At 49.3% G+C, this 18,783-nt stretch overlaps 2 protein-coding genes across 4 annotated transcripts in view; one reads left to right on the top strand and one right to left on the bottom strand.

Moving 5' to 3' along the window:
- Nucleotides 1-101: 101 nt before the first annotated feature.
- Nucleotides 102-3,201, top strand: FAAP24 (FA core complex associated protein 24). Of its 2 annotated transcripts, XM_045531758.1 has the most exons (5): nucleotides 102-257; nucleotides 448-566; nucleotides 691-827; nucleotides 1,009-1,161; nucleotides 2,505-3,201. In XM_045531758.1, the coding sequence occupies exons 2-5, from the start codon at nucleotides 461-463 to the stop codon at nucleotides 2,751-2,753; spliced, it is 645 nt and encodes a 214-aa protein (XP_045387714.1). In that variant the 5' UTR covers nucleotides 102-257; nucleotides 448-460; the 3' UTR covers nucleotides 2,754-3,201. The 2 variants fall into 2 exon arrangements, with proteins under 2 accessions (XP_045387714.1, XP_045387715.1); XM_045531759.1 differs by lacking the exons at nucleotides 102-257; nucleotides 448-566 and having other exon boundaries at nucleotides 742-827; nucleotides 1,014-1,161.
- A 795-nt stretch (nucleotides 3,202-3,996) lies between these two features.
- RHPN2 (rhophilin Rho GTPase binding protein 2) overlaps nucleotides 3,997-18,783 on the bottom strand; it is a 45,244-nt gene continuing 30,457 nt past the window's right edge. For both annotated transcript variants that reach the window (XM_045531756.1, XM_045531757.1), the window contains exons 7-15: nucleotides 17,528-17,694; nucleotides 14,656-14,843; nucleotides 14,104-14,260; nucleotides 11,995-12,114; nucleotides 9,917-10,111; nucleotides 8,375-8,451; nucleotides 7,137-7,283; nucleotides 6,677-6,832; nucleotides 3,997-5,285 (exon numbers count right to left, since the gene is read on the bottom strand). In XM_045531756.1, the coding sequence (XP_045387712.1) occupies nucleotides 5,025-5,285; nucleotides 6,677-6,832; nucleotides 7,137-7,283; nucleotides 8,375-8,451; nucleotides 9,917-10,111; nucleotides 11,995-12,114; nucleotides 14,104-14,260; nucleotides 14,656-14,843; nucleotides 17,528-17,694 (1,468 nt within the window). In that variant the 3' untranslated portion in view covers nucleotides 3,997-5,024. The remainder of the gene's footprint in view (nucleotides 5,286-6,676; nucleotides 6,833-7,136; nucleotides 7,284-8,374; nucleotides 8,452-9,916; nucleotides 10,112-11,994; nucleotides 12,115-14,103; nucleotides 14,261-14,655; nucleotides 14,844-17,527; nucleotides 17,695-18,783) is intronic.

Raw genomic sequence — 18,783 nt, 5'->3', positions numbered from 1 at the left:
ACAGCGGAAACCGTCTGCGCTGTCGGTTCTCTCATTGGCCAAATCAGGTGTCCATCTGCCACGCAGCAGCCTATCCGCCGCCTGGGAGGCGGAGGGCGGGCTGGATGAAGGACTGGGAGAGCGCCCGCGGCGTAGAGCCGGGAGTGGCGCGGCCTCGGGTAAAGTAGTTCCAGTAGACTGGGGCGGAGGGCTCGGTCTCCGTCCTGGACTGGACTGAGGGGCCATCGTGCGGACCGAGCTGGGGTGCCAGGGGCCAGGTACGTGACGAAAATGAGGGACGCGGCCACCAGGACAGGAATCTCCCGGTTCTTAGACTTGTACAAATAATTCAGTTTTGAAAGAACACTCTGCAGACGGGATCCTGCCACAGAGGCCCCGGCTTCGAGTGCAATGTGGGGCCGTGTGCAGGACAGCCTGCTCAGGTGCCGTCTTGTATTCCCTCGTTAGGTCGAGACCAGCAATGGAAAGGAGCCCCCCTGATGGCCCGAGCCCCGTGCACGTGCCTTTGGGGCACATTGTGGCCAATGAGAAATGGCGCGGGTCGCAGCTGGCGCAAGAGATGCAAGGTAAGTGGGCTGCCTTCTGCCATAAGCCCTTGCCTGCCCGCCCCCCCCCCCTTTTTTCCTAACGGTTTGCCTGTTGCTGCGTTTTCATACAAAACTGACTCACGGATCTCACTTTCATTTTAAGGGAAAATTAAGCTCGTTTTTGAGGATGGCCTGATACCAGATTTTTACCTGTCGAATAGATCCTGCATTCTTTATGTTACCGAAGCTGATTTGGTGGCAGGAAATGGCTACAGAAAGAGGCTTGTTCGCGTTAGAAATGTAAGTACTGGATTAAAGAAACTGAAATTGAACGTTGACTTGGTTATCCTCCCTCCTTCCCCCTCCATCTCTTGGAATAATTTATAAAACCATTGGCCATTCCAAGCACAAAGTGATAGCTTTCTTAACCTTGAAAGGAATTTTGTCACAAAATGGCTTAATATCTTTTTTTCTTTTTAAGTCCAGTAATCTTCAAGGCATTGTAGTAGTTGAAAAAACCCGGATGAGCGAACAATACTTCCCAGCCTTACAGAAGTTTACTGTGCTGGACCTTGGAATGGTGTTACTTCCGGTGGCCAACCAGATGGAAGCATCCTGTCTCATTGTCCAGTTAGTAAGTGTGGATTCCTATACCTTCACAGTGGACCTGACCTCATGCAGACTCTCAGCTGCCCTTGCTATAATTGCAACCCGTCAGTCCAAACTGTGTCATTCCCTGTGTTGGTTTATAAAACCTTTTTGAGGAATTTATTGATAAGTTCAGAAGCTGCCTCTGCAGCCAGCTGAGCTTGCCACCCACTCTAGACAAGTGGATGACAAAGTAAACAAGTTGGAGACCCAATTTGAGACTCCCAGGCTGTGATGACACCATCATTCATCATCCTGCACTTTGGAGAAAATGTCAACTAGCAGCTGCTTTGCCTCATCCCCATGTATTTTTATTAAGCATCAGCACTTGTGTGTGCAAGTTTATAATGTTTATTTAAAAACAAAAAACCTGGTTCTCCATTGTCCTGACTTTTCAACTTGGTTGTACATTAGAATGTCCTGGGGAACTTGTAAAATGGTGATACATGAGCCTTACCTCTGACCAATTAAAAATCAAAACATGGTGTTAGGGCCTGAGCATCAATTTTTTTGTGTTATTATTTTGTTTTGTTTGAGACAGAGTCTCACTCTGTCGCCCTGGGTAGAGTGCTGTGGCGTCAGCCTAGCTCACAGCAACCTCAAACTCCTGGGCTCAAGTGATCCTCAAGCTGGGATTGTAGGTGTGCACTACTGCGCCCGGCTAATTTTTCTATTTTTTAGTAGAGATGGGGTCTCACTCTTGCTCAGGCTGGTCTCAAACTTCTGAGCTCAAGCCATCCTCCCACCCCGGCCTTCCAAAGTGTTAGGATTACAGACATGAGCCACTGCGCCGGGGCCTATGTTGTTTTTCAGTCTCCCCCTGTGATGTGCACCTAGGGTTGAGAACCAAAAATCCAGGCAGCCCTGTGTGGTTCACTATTCCTAAGTTCTGCTGTTATCTGCCTTAGTATAACCACCACAAGCTGAAGACTGGGTTTCTCCTGTGATAGACAAGCTTCCTGCAGGTCCTGTATGAAGTAGATCTAGGTTAGGTATAACTATCGTTTAATCTTGCGCAATGAAATGTTTCTTAATGGACCATAGGAAAGTGTTTGAATTCCTATGTTTTTCATTAGTTTTATCTGAAACATTGTGAAAACTCAAATTTTTATAAATTGCTTACTTCTTACTCCTTTGCATGGCTAATGATTCATATTTCAATAATTTTGCTGATGTCTGAAAAATTATATTCATGGTATCTGAAAACATTTGTGCCCACAAGTCAAGCTGAACCAAATGGAAAAACTGAATTTCCGCAAAACAAGTTTTAAGAAAACTGCCAGTCCTCCAGAGGGCGCTCATGGGCTTTTCCTTGAATTTCTGGTTCAGGTTCAGGAGCAAACCAAAGAGCCCAGTAAGAACCCTTTTCGAAGGAAGAAACGGGCTCCGCTGTCTGAGCTATCCCTGCTTCGAACTGTGCAGCGGATCCCAGGAGTTGGGAAAGTTAAAGCCCCCCTGCTGCTGCAGAAGTTTCCCAGCATCCAGCGACTGAGCCATGCTTCCGTCCGGGAACTGGAACCGGTGGCCGGACGAGCCGCGGCAGAGCAAATCCATGCTTTCTTCACGCAGTCCGGGTGACAGCTGGCCTTAGGCCACAGACAGCGGGATCTTGTCTTCACATTCAAAAACTAAGCAAGAAAGACTTCTCACAGCAACTAGAAGATGAGGTGAGGCCTGAACGGAGCCCGCGGGTGGCCCTGCCTTGCCGTGTGCGTTGCAGTTGGCGGGCACTGCCCTCCCTCTGCTGAGAGGGAAAGGGCCAGTGGGCATCTTCCTCAGAGTCAGGGACCCTCATTCTCGGCAAAAAGTCAGTCAGGGCCATATTTGAACGTGTGACCTTGACCTGTGTCTATCACAGAAAAGTCTAAAGAGTTTCAGATGGGGGATGTGACCATCTAAAGGAAACAGACATACAATGAAGGACTGTGTACCCTAAGCCCCTTGTTCCTGCTGTCAGCGCTGCCGTTCGTACGTTAATACCTGTGCTTTGAGGCTGCTGCCAACGTAAATAAACACTCGCACAACAGTTCCTTCCTTCATTCTTCCTTTCCTCCCATTTTCTTTTTTTTGGTAGCTGTACAGTTTGTAATCACTGGGCACGTATTCTGGTTTTTTGTTTTGTTTTGTTTTGTTGAGACAGTCTTGCTCTGTTGCCTGAGCTAGAGTGGCATGGCGTCAGCCTAGCTCACAGCAACCTCAAACTCCTGGGCTCAAGCAATCCTCCTGCCTCAGCCTCCCGAGTAGCTGGGACTACAGTTGCATGTGCCACCATGCCCGGCTAATTTCTTCTATATATTTTTAGTTGTCCAGATACTTTCTATTTTTTTAGTAGAGACGGGGTCTTGGTCTTGCTCAGGCTGGTCTCAAACTCCTGACCTCAAGTGATCCTCCTGCCTCGGCCTCCCAGAGTGCTAGGATTACAGGCGTGAGCCACCGCGCCCGGCCTGGGCATGTATTCTGGATCAGAAAGCCTGGAGTCTAAAGTTCCCATTTAAAAATGAAAACTCAATGTGTGTGAGGCAGAAAAGAATGTGTTTGTGTATGTGTAGCCCAACAGTGGGAGGACACACGAGAAAACATTAGGGGCAGCTGCATCCAGTGAGAGGAGCTACGGGCTAGGAATCAAAAGGTACAGCTGCCTCTTCAAAAAATAAATACAATTAAAGATGCCGTACGTTTTAGAAGATGAAGGTAATGTGAAAGCTAAGTCCTGCTTTGGGAAATGTCAGTCATTTTTAAAATCAAAACAATAAAAACACTTTTGCATTAAAGTAGAAACAATTTGAAAGGGGGGAATTGAAATAAAAGTGAAAAAAACAACTCGGGTGTGTGAATGTTTATTCAAACATTTATACAAACATGGCCCAAGGAGTAGTGGATACACTTTCCCAAAGGTGGTTGTTTCCCTTAAGATATTGCACAATAGAAAATAATTAAATTCTTGTTGATTCTCAAAATCAGATTTCAATGCTATATACTTTTAGCTATGGAATGTGTGTCGTGTCAACTGTGAATCTTAGTCACAGTATCATCCAACTTATAGCAAGAGAAATCAATTGGTAAGAATGTCACTTTAAAAAGTCAAACAGAGCTTTAAATTTGAATCATTTACGTTTTTACCTTATAAGATGTAAAACTCCTTTTTTAACCAAGACTTAAAATATATAATTATGTACCTTCTACTTTAAACATGAAAAATGTTTTGAGTATCAAACAGTATATTATCTACCTTGTAGACAGCATTTTCATCTAACACTGCCACTGTGTTAGCAACTTTTAAATTAAATGACATCAAACTGGAAGAAAAGCTGCTCCTAAATTGTTTTTATTTAATAAATCAAGACAAATTTGGCACTAGACTTTATCTAGAAATAGCATTCATATCATATAGATATTAATAGTAAAATCTTGTTTTAGGTTAAATCCTATTAGGAAGCAGCTCTTTGGAACGGTTTTTATTAACACTAATTTAATGCTACCATTACAGTCCTCTGAACTGCCTTAATTCAGGGGTCATGTGAAGTCTAAATTAAGGAATGATTATTACCCAAACCTGGAAACTATTACAAACAGTCCTAACCATTTAAAACAGCCATATTTTCAACACTATTTACAATACTTTATATAATAAATAACTTGCAGCAATACAGTGACAATCCTCAAAGAAGTTTGTTTTTCACAAATTTCTAGAGGTTTCTTGTTACTTTCATAAAAACACATGAAATGCAAATTTATACTATGTGAAAATGGGATCTGAAAACATTTAGATATTTTGCATTATGGCACAAATTTTGAAGGCCTCGTGAGCACCGTCAATGTTTGGGGCCTGGACGTGTTTGTTTCCTCACATTAGTATAAAGAACTTTCAGAGTTGAGAAGGCTGAAAGGAGAGGGCAGCTTCTTCTTGATTTGAGGCCTTGAAACCCCGACCGAAGGGAGGCACAAGGTGCTGGCTGACTTCTGTCTGTTCTTACTGGTGCCCCAGCTCAGGAAGGAAAGCTTCTTCGTGATTTTCTTGGTTTTATAAGTTTTATCCTCGTCCTCAATGGCTAAGCAGATCATGGAGTACGTTTTCTGCATTCCCACAGAGTACGTGGCAGACTTATTATGCTGCACGTAGACAAGCAAGAAAAGGGGTGTTAGACGTCTTCAAGATACCTGATACGTGACCACCGAGTTAGAGAGACATTCTGCACTTACAGCATCCTCTTAAAAATTAAGTTGATACAATTCTGAAACTCAGGTGACCAATGCTTATGTAGAAAACAAGGAAAATTTTTAAGGAATATACTCAGTAGCAGCAACTCAGGCTTAGAAACCACTACTCACTTCTTGAAGTTCTTACTATATTTGAGAAAGGAATACAGAGTAATGGTCACCAAAATGAAAACACACAGACAGTGGGGCTTCCCCTCACCTGTTGGTGCCCCTGCCCGGGATGGTCCTCTTGTCCCTCTTCAGCTGGCTATTCCTTCTCGTCACCTGCCTAGAGCAGCCGCTCCCCACCCCCAGTCATTCTACCATGTTCCACGTTTTCTTTTCTTTAAGGCACTTATCAAAATCACAACCAGGTATTTGCTTCTTTAGTGTTTCCCGGGGGGCAGGGACCTTATCTGTCGAGTTTGAGCTGGAGCTCCAACACCCAGGAGAGTGCCTGGCACATAGCTGATGCTCAGTCAATATTTGTTCAGTGAATAAGTGGATGTTGTTTACAGGGAAGGTACAAGGTACATTAGTCAGTGTGGCAAAGTGCAGAAGAGAACCTGTGGTATGATTCCCCCACTTGGAAAAATTAAAGGAGAAAACTGCACATGAACTTGCAGAGCAATTGAACACTTCCCAAGATCTCCCAGGAAATGGCTAACACTGTCTCCGAGTTGTAGAGAGGGACTTTCATCACTTATCTTAAGTCCATGTGTGCTATTGGAACTGTTTTTTTAAACACAAGTATGTATTACTTTTGTAATTAAACAGAATTTTTTTTTGATACAGAGTCTTGCTCTGTTGCCTGGGCTAGAGTGCAGTGACATACTCATAGCTCACAGCAACCTCAAACTCCTGGGCTCAAGGGATCCCCCTGCCTCAGCCTCCCAAGTAGCTGGGATACAGGCGCACGCCACCATGCCCAGCTAATTTTTCTAATTTTTGGTAGAGATAGGGTCTTGCTCTCGCTCAGGATGGTCTTGAACTCCTGGCCTCAAGTAATCCTGCCTCGGCCTCCCAGACTGCTACAATTACAGGTGTGAGCCATTGCACCTGGCCAAACAGAATTTAATCAGAAAAATAAGTCAATTATTTTATCTACAGGATTAAGAGGAGTTTTTCCAATTATCTCTTGGGCCAAGGCGAGCACACCCCAGTGATTGCAAGCTTAGGTGTTCAGTCGTTTGTGCCACGTTACACAGGTGGGAGGCAGAGGGCCTGGTAAAGACCTCTAGGGCTCAGCGTACAGAGTTCACTCCGGGCCAGTGTTTACTGCCCAGGGCAGTGTTGGCACTCACCATGGATGACGTGGAGTCCAGGAGGCTCACGACCTTCATCTCGATCTCGTCCTCGCCAAAGCTCTTCAGCAGTTTCATAACCTCGCTCACCGTCAGCCACTTACAATCCACGCCTTGAATGGAAACAATGTAATCTCCCTCCTTGGCTCCTGCCAGCTACAAAGGTATTGTTTAAATAAAGGTCAACGTTTCGTTCACCCAAATCCCAGATCGGTGCCCAGATTCATTAACAAAATAGACATTTGCCTAAGTTTGCATCAAGAAAGCAAAAATTAATCCTTTTCTATCTGGGCACGTGGCATCCACGAGGTCTTTCACATAAAGTCAGGCTTCCGGCCTAGGTGCACCCTAAATGCAATCACCCAGATGTGTTTGAACTATTTCTTTGTATTTTCCCAGCCGGACTCCACGCGAAGCTGCCAGAGGATTTTGCTGCCAAGCTGGAAAGGCGCATGCTTACCGCGGCAGAGCAGTGCGGATCCAGGCAGTGGACCTGAACCGGGGCGTTGCCCCTCAGGGTGAACCCCAAGTCCCCTTCCTCTGCGGTGAAGCGAATGCTGCGAGGAGGTGTCCACCTCTTGTTGGCCGAAAACACAGATAAGGGGCCCTTTGGAAGACAGCACCGTTAGGTGTAGGATTCGAAGGCTGAATCAGACATTTAAAAGCTAAAGGAAGTTTTGCCTCTTGTCCCTGAACGTCTCACTCGGCCTTGTTCACAGACTACTACGCCATCTCGGCTAATAATGTGCTAGAGCGTCATACTAGAACATTGATTGCCACTTCTCCAACATATCCAATATATTTTCACTAAATTTATCTTTTAGAAATTATCTTAATTAAAATTATCTTAAAAATAAGATCTTTAATATAAAAAAATCTAAAATACCTAAAAGTAAGTTTTTTAATATGCTATGGTCTGAATATTTGTGTCATCCCCAAAATATGTCTGTTAAAACCTAATCGCCAGGCTGGGCACAGTGACTCACGCCTGTAATCCTAGCACTCTGGGAGGCCAAGGCGGGCAGATCGTTTGAGCTCAGGAGTTCGAGATCAGCCTGAGCAAGAGCGACACACCATCTCTACCAAAAAAATAGAAAGAAATTATCTGGACAACTAAAAATATATATAGAAAAAATTAGCCGGGCATGGTGGTGCATGCCTGTAGTCCCAGCTACTTGGGAGGCAGAGATAGGAGGATCGCTTGAGCCCAGGAGTCTGAGGTTGCTGTGAGCTAGGCTGACGCCATGGCTCACGGCAGTCTAGCCCGGGCAACAGAGCGAGACTCTGTCTCAAAAAAAAATAAAATAAAATAAACAAACCTAATCACCAATGGGATTACTAGGAGGTGGAGCCTTTTGAAAGGTGATTAGGTCGTGCAGGCGGAGCCCCCAAGAATGGGATTGGTGTCTTTATGAAACAGGCCCTAGGGAGCTCTCTTGCCTCTTCTACCACATGAGGACACAGTGAGAAGGTGTCACCTATGAACCAGAGAGCAGGCCCCCACCACCCACCAAATCTGCTGATGCCTTGATCTCGGACTTCCCAGCCTCAAGAACTGTGGGGAATAAATTTCTGTGGTTTATAAGCCACCCAGCTTATGGCATTTTGTTACAGCAGCCCAAATGAACTAAGACGACAAACTAGCAAAATGTAAAAGCCATCTCCTTAGGTCACTTATGAAATAAGCGTCCAACATACCAGCTTCTGAAAGAAGTCTGTTACTGCCAACTTGGAGAACTGGGGCAATGTAATTTCAACCTCTTGCTCAGTTTTAGCTAGAAAAGATTAAAAATGAAAAGATAAATGTCTCTGTAAATAAAAGTGAATATCCAGGGAAGGGTGACTGGCGCCACCAAGGTGGATCACACCCCTCTGTCCACAGAAAGACCCTGCGGCTTCTTACAAACCACTTGCTACAGTGCCGGGCTCTGCCAGCCACTCGCCCGCCACGAGAGCAGCGTCACCCCCACTGGAGCCGCGCGTCTCCTCTCCGTGGAGGTCAAGTCTCTGCCTCCTAGTCACAGAGGTGACTACAGTGTCCCTGAAGGAGAATCCCTGGGCACCAGCCCTGGTTCCACCTACCAGCTTGGTCACTTAGGGCAAGAACTTTGATCTCCCTAAGCCTTTATTTCTTCATCCCTACCCTGAGGGTGATGCTAGTACCTCCCTCGTAGCATTAGAGAGCTGAATGAGATCCTGTATGCATATGGTGCCAACTGTCTGTCATGCCTGGCAGACCCCAAACATTCAAAAGGTATCCGCCAACGTGACTATAGACAAACCGGGATTCTAGCTTGAGCAGGGCCCTGTCTCTAAGGAGCAGGTTCCTGAAAGCCGGGAGAGACCTCCAGAGACGGAAGACAGAGGTGCAGGAGGCAGGGTGGGAGGCGGGTATGCACACAGGGGGCTCCGTCAGTCGGACTACCCTCCATCCCCCACCCCTAATTTCTGGAAAGATCCTGGTCATTCCTCACTGTGAAGCCACCTCTTCGGGGAGGTGCTCCTGCTCCCACCCTCCCAGGCAGAAGTGACTGCCACCTCCCCCAGGGCAGCAACTGTCTATTGTCGTATTCCTCTGTATTCCTGAACTCATGGCAGCACTCAGCACCTAGGAGACGCTTAGGAATGTTGGTCATCATGAAAGATGAAGGCAGAAGACAGCAAGGTGCAGCTTCCCAGAGGCAGCTGGCAACGTGGGTGGGTGCGGAGCCCCGCAAAGATGTCAGGCCACAGGTAAAGCTCCTGGCAGGAGGTGACAGCTAAAACCCCAAAGCAGGTCATGAGACGTTACGGAAAGGGATCTAGAGAAACGAACCAGGGAGAGCAGACCCTTGGTAGATGCCAGGAGGTGGGTGGGACTGGGCAAGAAGAGTCGGCAAAGAGGACGGGGGAGAGGGATCAGGGCAGCGAGAAGAGAACCAAGACGGCAGGTGCCCCGGTGCCGAGGGAGGAGAGTCGCCGGGCAGGGGCGCGTCTTGCTGCAAAGGGGTTGACAAGGACGCAGACCATAAGGAAGCCCCTGGACTTGGGAATCAGGAGATGAAAACTCCAGGGCAAGAACAGCACATCGGTCCCTCCCCTGTGCAGCCCTCAAGTGCCCAGCACGCGGCGAGGGCTTGTCCGAGCCCTGCACACTCAGCAAAGAAAGGCTGGGTCTCCCCGGGGTACCCCTGCCTCTCGGGTGTGCTCTGTCCCCAGGACAGGCACCCACACAACAGGCACATGGTCCCGGTGACTCACAAACAATGTCGGGAGCGTCGATCAAGTTCAGGAGATCATCGTCGGCCTGGTGCTGCGCGTACTTGAGCCGGGAGCGCTCGTGCGCCGCAAAGAGCACCGCCTGAAGCACCTCGATGTCGCGCAGCTTCTTGCACAGGCTGGCCTCCCGCACAGACTCCTCGTGGTGGGCAACGGCTCTGCGCAGGTGGGACTTCCCTGCAGACGGACAGCACCCGCCACGTGACATGGGAATGCATCACAGAGAGGCAGCCCGAGAAGGTGGACGTTCTCTTCCGAAGGATCTACCCGGACAGCTTACGCCTCCATTAAATGCATGTGTAGTAAGCTCACTTATGTCCATAAAATATCCAACCAACAAATATTCACTGAATGTTCTAGGCACTAGAGATAAAGCAATTAATAAAAACTTGCCCCTGCATGCATGGAGTTCACATGTAGGGGTTGAAGACAGATAATTAACAAGCAAAGAAATACGTCATATGCAGAGTACAAAGAAATATGTGACAGACTGTGCAGTGAGACAAGGTACTAGAGAAAAATAAAGCAGGGTAGGCAGAAGTGGCAAGAGAAGGTGGAAATATGGGTTGTTCAATGATGGGTGACCAAGAAAGGCTTTTTGAGATGGTAACTTCTGAGTACAGCCCCACTGGCAGCGAAGGAGCAGCAAGTGCAAAGGCCCTGGGGCAGGAGCATGCTGAGGTAGGTGTTGAAGGGCAACAGGAGCTGGTGGGGTAGCTGGGGGGAGTGAGGGTGGGAGAGGTCAGAAAGGGCAGGGCCAGACCATGCCTGACCTGACAAGTGTGGATGAGGACCCCTACTCCTGCTGTGGGCAAGATGGGAGCCCACTGGGCTGTGGACAGAGGACTGGTGTGATCCGACCCACGTGACCGCACTCTGATGGAACAGAGGGAAGCAGGCAGACCGTTTATGAGCAGGGCAAACTGTGTGACCTCTCTGGGCCTCTGTTTCCTGAGATGCAGAATGGGGATCCCACCAGCCCTATCTCACGGGGTTGTGTGAGTTTAAGCGAGTCGATGTTTGTTAAGCAAGCGCTATATACGTGTGGCTTTGACCAGGGTGATGGGATAAGAAGTGATAGAATTTGGGATATGTTTTTTAACGGATTTGCTAATTAAATGTGGGGTGAGAAACAGTGACAAGAGTGGAGAGTGATGGGAGGCTGAGGCAGGAGGATTGCTTGAGGTCAGGAGTTCGAGACCAGTCTGAGCAACAGTGAGACCCCATCTCTACTTAAAAAATGATCTGGACAGCTAAAAGTATATATAGAAAAAATGAGCCGGGCATGGTGGCGCGTGCCTGTAGTCCCAGCTACTTGGGAGGCTGAGGCAGTAGGATCGCTTAAGCCCAGGAGTTTGAGGTTGCTGTGAGCTAGGCTGATGCCACGGCACTCACTCTAGCCCGGGCAACAGAGCCAGACTCTGTCTCAAAAAAAAAAAAAAAAAAAAGAGTGGAGAGTGAGCCCAAGGTTTCTGGCCTGGGCACCTAGGGAGATACAGCTGCCATCACTGAGACGGGAGACTGCGAGAGAGAGAGAGAGAGAGAGAGAGAGAGAGAGAGAGAGAGAGAGAGAGAGAGAGAGAGAGAGAGAGAGAGAGAGTGTGTGTGTGTGTGTGTGTGTGTGTACATGTGCGCATGCATGTGGAGGGCATGGGAGGGACCCAGGTTTTGGTGGTGGAGGAAGTCAGGTTTGCACATGGAAAGAGATCTTCACACTGACACACAGAGGAGACTGACCAGGGCAATTCATTACGAGTCCCTAGGTGCTCTCGGTGATGAAGCTGTGACATAAGAAACTCCACACACATATCCTTCCTCGTCAGGTTGGCCAAGGGCCCTCCCAGGGACCACTGGGGTGTTGGGAGATCGTCAAAGCCCTGGCTCCACGGTGGGAGGCCTGGGTGCTCTTGGAACCCGCTGGGGCACTGTGTCTCATGCTTTCTGAGCCCAGACACTCCACTCTCCCGAGCCCTCCCCAGGGACCCGTCTGCAGCCGCCTGGGAGCAGGACCCGCTGGACACCAGGTGCGGCACAGCCCCGGGAGCAGGACCCACACGCACCCAGCTGTCGGCGCTGCGGCTCGTTCTTCAGCGTGGCCAGGGGCGCCAGCCCCTCTGGCATGTGGTCGTAGAGCTGGGACAGGCACTTCTCCTGGTGGTCCTCGTCTTCGCCTGGCTTCACTGCAACAAGGCCACAGGTGAAATCCCCGCTCCGGACGTGGCCACAGACCCACTTAGAGATCTCTCCGTCAGCCACACCTCTAGGTTCCCTTCTGCTCCAGATGTACGAGGATTTGGGAAAACAGTCTGCCCCTGGACACGCCTCGGGCCAGCCGGCCCCCACACTTCTGCTCGCGGGGACTAACACACTCCAGGCGCTCATGGTTTGGCCCTGAGCCCCCACGTGCCCTCCTCCAAGTTACGCACCACACAGGCCCCCCCAGCACAGCCTGTGCCCCGGCCCCGCCTGGCCTGGCACCTCTGGAGGCCTCCGCGCCTGCAGCGGGGCCTCCCCTCCCTCAACCTCACCTCCCTGGTGCGTGTCCTCTTCTCGAACCTCGCAAAACCGCTTCCCGCTACCTCAGCTCTCCTGACCTCCGTTCCTGTGTGCACTTTGCTCGCTCATAGCTGTCCTTCCCCTCCTTGTTCTGCTGGAAAAGCCCAACTCAAATGTCACTGCCTCTGGGAAACCACCCATGACTACACCAAGGATTCCAACCGCTGCCTCTTTGTGTCTCCATAGCAATTCCCGAGGCACGATACAGGGTTTCTATCTGTTTCCCTATCTTGTCCTGCAAAATAGACTATATAATACTAATGAGGCACGATACAGGGTTTCTAACTGTTTCTATGTCTTGTCCTGCGGAATAGACTATATAATACCAATGAGGCAAGATACAGTGTTTCTATTTGTTTCTATATCTTGTCCCGCAGAATAGACTACATAATACTAACAGTAGCAGCTAACACTTTAAGAGGGACTGAGATACACTACACAAGGCACTACTTAGCTCTTCACATAGACACTTAGTTTTCATAACAGCCCTTTATGTACCCATTTGCTCTTTATATACCCATTTTGCAGATGAGCAAACTGAGGCATGACACAGCTAAGTAACTTGGCAAAGGTCTCTCAGCTTGTTAATGGCAGAGCTGAGATATAAGCCCGAACAGTCTTGGCTCCAGGGGCTGTCCTTTTTTTTTTTTTTTTTTGAGACAGAGTCTCGCTTTGTTGCCCAGCAACCTCAAACTCCTGGGCTTAAGCGATCCTACTGCCTCAGCCTCCCGAGTAGCTGGGACTACAGGCATGAGCCACCATGCCTGGCTAATTTTTTCTATATATATTTTTAGTTGGCCAGATAATTTATTTCTATTTTTAGTAGAGACGGGGTATCACTCTTGCTCAGGCTGGTCTCGAACTCCTGACCTCGAGCGATCCACCCGCCTCGGCCTCCCAGAGCTAGGATTACAGGCGTGAGCCACTGTGCCCGGCCCAGGGGCTGCCCTTTTAATTACTCTGGGGGCTGCTTTGGTTAGTAGTCGACAATCAAAACTAACCAAAACTGCCACCCAACCTCTAGATCAGAGTCAGCACTAGGGCGAAGAAAGTGAGCCACCTACCTTGGGCTCCACATTTCATTGAGTGCCAGGAACTCAGTAAACAAGATACGTAATAATTTAATGCAAGTTTTAGAGTATCCAAATCAATGCAAAAAAGCCTGCGATGAACAAAATGTCAAAATTTCTTCTTGCCTCAGGCTCCCATACGGCTCAGCATAGAACCGTTACCGATCTCGGTCCTTATTTAAAATTTCCATCATCATACATTTTATTGATTCATTTAAAATATTACCTTAAAATGTTCCTCATGTTGATTACTGAGTTTTTGGCAGCCCTTAGATTCTAGATTCCAGGTGAAAAGTCATCTGCTTGCCCCTAGGCAGAAATAAAGCTGTCCCCCTTCCTCCCCCAACAAGAGTTTATAGCCCCCACTCCCACCCTGCCCTGTGTGACAGCCGCCTGGTCACGTGTCATTCTCGTTCTCTGCCTTAAGGCTGTGAGCATCTCCGGGCATCTCTCAGCTCAGAGTCCCCGTCCCTCCCCCCCAGCCCCCGGCAGCCTGACCACAGCCCTGAGCAGACCCCCAGCCACCAGGCGCCCAAGCCTTACGCTGGTGGTCCATGAGGAGGGTGGCAGTGAAGTAGTGGGCCAGGGCCGCGTAGTGGTGCGCCTTCACGCAGGCCAGGCTGGCCCAGGAGTAGGGGATGTTCTCTTTGACCGGCGCCTGGCTCATGGCCGCGTGCAGCTGCTGGTAGACCTCTCCCACCTGAAACAGAGCGGGCACTGGGAAGGGGCGGCCAGGCGCAGGGACCCGCACACAGATGCCTGCGGAGAAAGAGCCCTTCCTTCCGTGTGGTTGCCCCTGCCGGAGGCCGCGGCTCCAGGCAACTAACTCCTTGTGCTGTCAGCGTCGGAGTTAACGAGGGGGGATCAGGCAGCTGTCACTAGTGCTGGTTTTTAGGCTAAGCTGCAGATGGAATCAGTGATCCGTATCTGAAGCACCGATATTTGCCAAGAAAATGCAAGCCAGCAGTCCCAGCCGGGGTGGGCACGCTGCCCAGGTCATGGGCAAGCAGCCGTGGGAAGCCCCTGCTGCTTCCAGCCCACCTGTACCAACGTACCCTGCCACCCCCAGAAGTCACAGGAACCAGGAAGTCTCACCTTGGCAGCCTCCTGAGCCACCTTCACCAGCATGAAGAATTCGTTCTGGATCCCGGGAAGGCAGATTTTCTCAAACACGCTTTCCTGCGCTTGTGCGAGCATCATTCTGATGAGCACGCTGAGCATGGCGGGGCTCATGTCATAGCTGGGAGTGTGGGTGAACGTTTCCTTCAGGTAGTTTAAAACCCCTAGAAGTGTCACATTTTTGCTCATTAGTTTGGGGTCACATTTACTTCACCATGCTGCTGCAGAGAATGACAGAAGCAAAAATAGAACATTGGCGTCCTACTGCATCTTCACAAATTGGATTCTTAATGACCATATGATCCAGCAATTCCACTCCTGGGCGTGCCCCCAAGGAACTGAAAGCAGGGCTTCACTGTACCTGCACACCATGCTCATGGCAGCATCACTCACAGAAGCCAAAAGGCGGAAACAACCCAAACGTCTGTCTGTGGATGAATGGACAGACACATGTGATATGCGTCTATAATACGATGGAATACTTCTCAGCCTTAAAAAGGAATGAAATTCTGACACATGCTACGGTATAAATGAATACATGCTAAAGTGAAATAGCCAACTGTAAAAGAACAAGTATTATGTGATTCCATTCAGATGAGGTACTTGGAATAGTCAAATTCCCAGGAACAGAAAGTAGAATAAAGGCTCCCAAGGCCGTGGGGAGAGGGGAAAGGGAGTCAGTGTTTGGTAAGTACAGAATTTCACTTTGGATGATGAAAAAGTTCTGCAGGTGGACAGTGGTGATCACTGCACAATAATATGAACATACTTAACACCAACGAACTGCACACTTAAAAATGGTTAAAATGGGCCAGTTGTGGGGGCTCTTGCCTGTAATCCTAGCACTTAGGGAGGTCAAGGCGGGAGGATTGCTTGAGGCCAAGAGTTCAAAACCAGCCTGGGAAATAGTGAGACCCCATCTCTACAAAAAAATAAAATGAATAAAAAATTAGCCAGGTGTGATGGTGACGTGTGGCTGTAGGCCCTGCTACTAGGGAGGCCGAGGCAGGAGGATCACTTCAGCCCGGGAGTTGGAGGCTGCAGTGAGATATAATGGTGCCACTGTACTCCAGGCTGGGAGACACAGTAAGACTCTGTCTCAAAAAAAAGGGGGAAAAAAAGGTTAAAATGGTAATTTCATGTTATGTGTATTTTACCATAATAAAAAATGGTTAAAATAGATTTTATGTCATGTATACTTTAGCACAATTAAAAAACACTGGATTTTCTTCCAAAACACTTACATCGGTACCGAGCAAGGAAACCGGCCTCCCCTCCACTGTCTCCCTTGCGACAACCGGGAGACATTCCACCCACGACCAGGCATTTGTGGAGGGGAAAGCAGGAAGCAGGTGCAAGGCTGAGGGGCTCCCAATGACGCTCACACATGAGAAACTGGGGGCTTTTCCCTAGGACCCCAGAAATATCAACTCAGTCCACTCTGGTGGAAATTTTCATGCTATAGCTCCCAGATGCCTTTTTTAAACTTTATTTATTTTTTTTCTTTTCTTCTTTTTTTTTATTTCAGCATACTATGGGGGGTACAGAAGTTTAGGTTATATATATTGCCCATGCCCCCCCCACCCCCGTAAACTTTAGAAAATTAACTGTCAGAAGCATTAACTGACAGTCAATCTGGAGCTGAAATATAATCTCTGACCGAATCCCATCCAACTGGTTCCTCTGGTTCTGCCGCCCTGCAGAGGGATGGCACCTGCTGCCAGCTAGAGCTCCCTGGGGGTTCCCTCGCACTCCCCACGGTGCTCAAGCTTCTCTTTGTCTAAATCCCAGCAATCCTGCAGACAGGTCCCACGGATGCCTGCTCAAGAGTCCTCAGAAAGCCAGAAAGGGATTGCTAGCCAAAGCAATCCACTCCCACCTGGAATCTCAGCATCCCGTTTCATCCCAAGGGGCCAATCATTTAACACAGGAGAGCCCACAGTGAGCCCAAACGGTGAAGCTAGGGCTCCTCACAGGCTTGCAGAGCAGGTGAGATGTCCACAAAGGTTCTGTGCGGGTGGGGGAGGGGACCACGATAAGGGGCAGCACCAAAGGTGACACACTGTGGGGCCAGAGTGGGGACCCTGCCGCGGTGTGCACTGTGCCCTGCCCCAGCCCACGTTCCCTGCAAGGAGTCTGCCCAGACACAGCCCTGCTGGAGGGAGGGACGCAGGACCCTGGACACATGTGGGTGGTACCAGGCTCTCCACAGCGCCAGGCCTGGTGACCCCAGGTGGGCGCTAAGCCGCCTCTGTCCTCCACCCCACAGCTGTTCCTGCACCAGGGAGACTTTCAGGGGTGACTGACAGGGAAAAGAGGTTAAATGGGAAAAGCATCTGGGAGTCCCAGCAGAAGGTGACAGAACAGCAAGGCACCCCTTGAATGCCTCACCCGACAAAGGGCCGAGAACACCAAGCCCAGGCGCAAACGTGACGGAACGAGCACAGGATAAAGGCGCAGGGTAACACGCTCTGACAAGGCACACCCGACAAAAGGGGGAAAACGAAATAACTATTCGGGAAAAGTTGTTCTGTTCTTCAGCACAGCGTTGAAAGACACAGTTATCCACTGCCGGCCTCGGGGCCACACATTTGGAAAGATTAATCGTTACCCACAGGACTCACTGTGTACCCGAGCCACCCCATCCCAGGCTGAGCGACAGGGTTTCAACCGCTGAGCACATCTCTTAGCGGGGAGTCACAACGCTGCCGAAAACTGGCCCAGGCCGTTCAGGCTTGTGAGGCAAGGCTGGGGCTGGGGAGGACCCCGAGACCCTCTTCAGCTGGGCTGCCCTGGCGCCACCTGGCAGGGCCCAGGTTCCACCCGGGCAGCCCTCGAGCAGACACACCTGCGGCTCTCTGAAAGGCGTCCACGGCGCTCTCCAGCCCAGCCTGCGCCTGCCGGTTGCACCGGGTCCCGATCTGCGTGTAGAGGGCGCCGATGTTGAACAGAACACTGGCCTTCTCCAGAAGCAGGTTCTGCTGGCTGACCGGAACCCCGGTGAGGGAGTCATACCTATTTAAAAGAACACATGCAAGTGACTTGGCTACTTAATGCCACTTCGGGGTGAAAATAGACAAAATTCATTTCCTGAATAAAATTCAAAAGCTACACGTGCAGTGAGGCTTTTGTTCCCAAGCAAGATGACAGGTCTGATCATACTGAATAAAGACCCCCACAGCCATACACAAAAATAAGCTTCTCAGCCAGGTGTGGTGGCTCACGCCTGTAATCCTAGCACTTTGCAAGGCTGAGGTGGGAGGATCGCTTGAGGCCAGGAGTTCGAGACCAGCCTGAGCAAGAGCGAGACCCTGTCTCTACAAAAACCAGAAAAATTAGGTAGGCGAGGTGGCACATGCCTGTAGTCTGAGCTACTCGGGAGGCTGAGGCAGGAGGATCGCTTGAGCCCAGGAGTTTGAGGTTGCTGTGAGCTATGATGATACCACTCCACTCTAGCCCAGGCGACAGAGCAAGACCCTGTCTCAAATAAAAAAACTGAACTCTAGACGATGGATTCTAGGTGATGATGATGTGTCGAGGCAGGTTCATCAGCTGTAACAAACATACCCCTCCGGTGGGGGAACAGATGGGTGGGGGCAGGAGGGTGGTGTAGCAGGGGGCATATGGGCTCTATACTTTCTGCTTAATTTTGCTGCGAACCTAAAAATGCTCTAAGCAATAAAGTCTCCTAAATGAAACACAGCAATTAACCCTTCCCAGGATTTGTTTTGAAGTTCCGTGTCAACCAGGAGGAAGGCAGGGAACTTCTTCCTAATTCCAGACTAAGGAGAAACCACCTGTCGCCCCGTCACCCACGAAGGCAGCTACTGCATTCTGACAACAGGTCATCTGCCCTTCCTTTCCAAAAAGCATCAGTAGCCACCTGTCTGCTCTGGTCAAATTTAATTCTGAATATACCCCTTCACTGTTAGGGTTTACTTAACCTTCATCCACACTCTTAAGTACACTCAGAGAAGAGCCAGGGCATCTCCAGAGTATTTATAATAATCTTTGAAAATACCAATTTTGGAAAAGAATCAAATGTGCTGCTTCAGTTTTTAAAATCTGATCTATTTCTGTTTGCAGCCCTTGTCTCACCGGGAC

This window comes from Lemur catta, chromosome 19 (assembly GCF_020740605.2).
Source record: "Lemur catta isolate mLemCat1 chromosome 19, mLemCat1.pri, whole genome shotgun sequence".
NCBI lineage: Eukaryota > Metazoa > Chordata > Mammalia > Primates > Lemuridae > Lemur > Lemur catta.
Note: the sequence above shows the minus strand (reverse complement) of the source record. Positions and strands in the feature narration are given on the sequence as shown.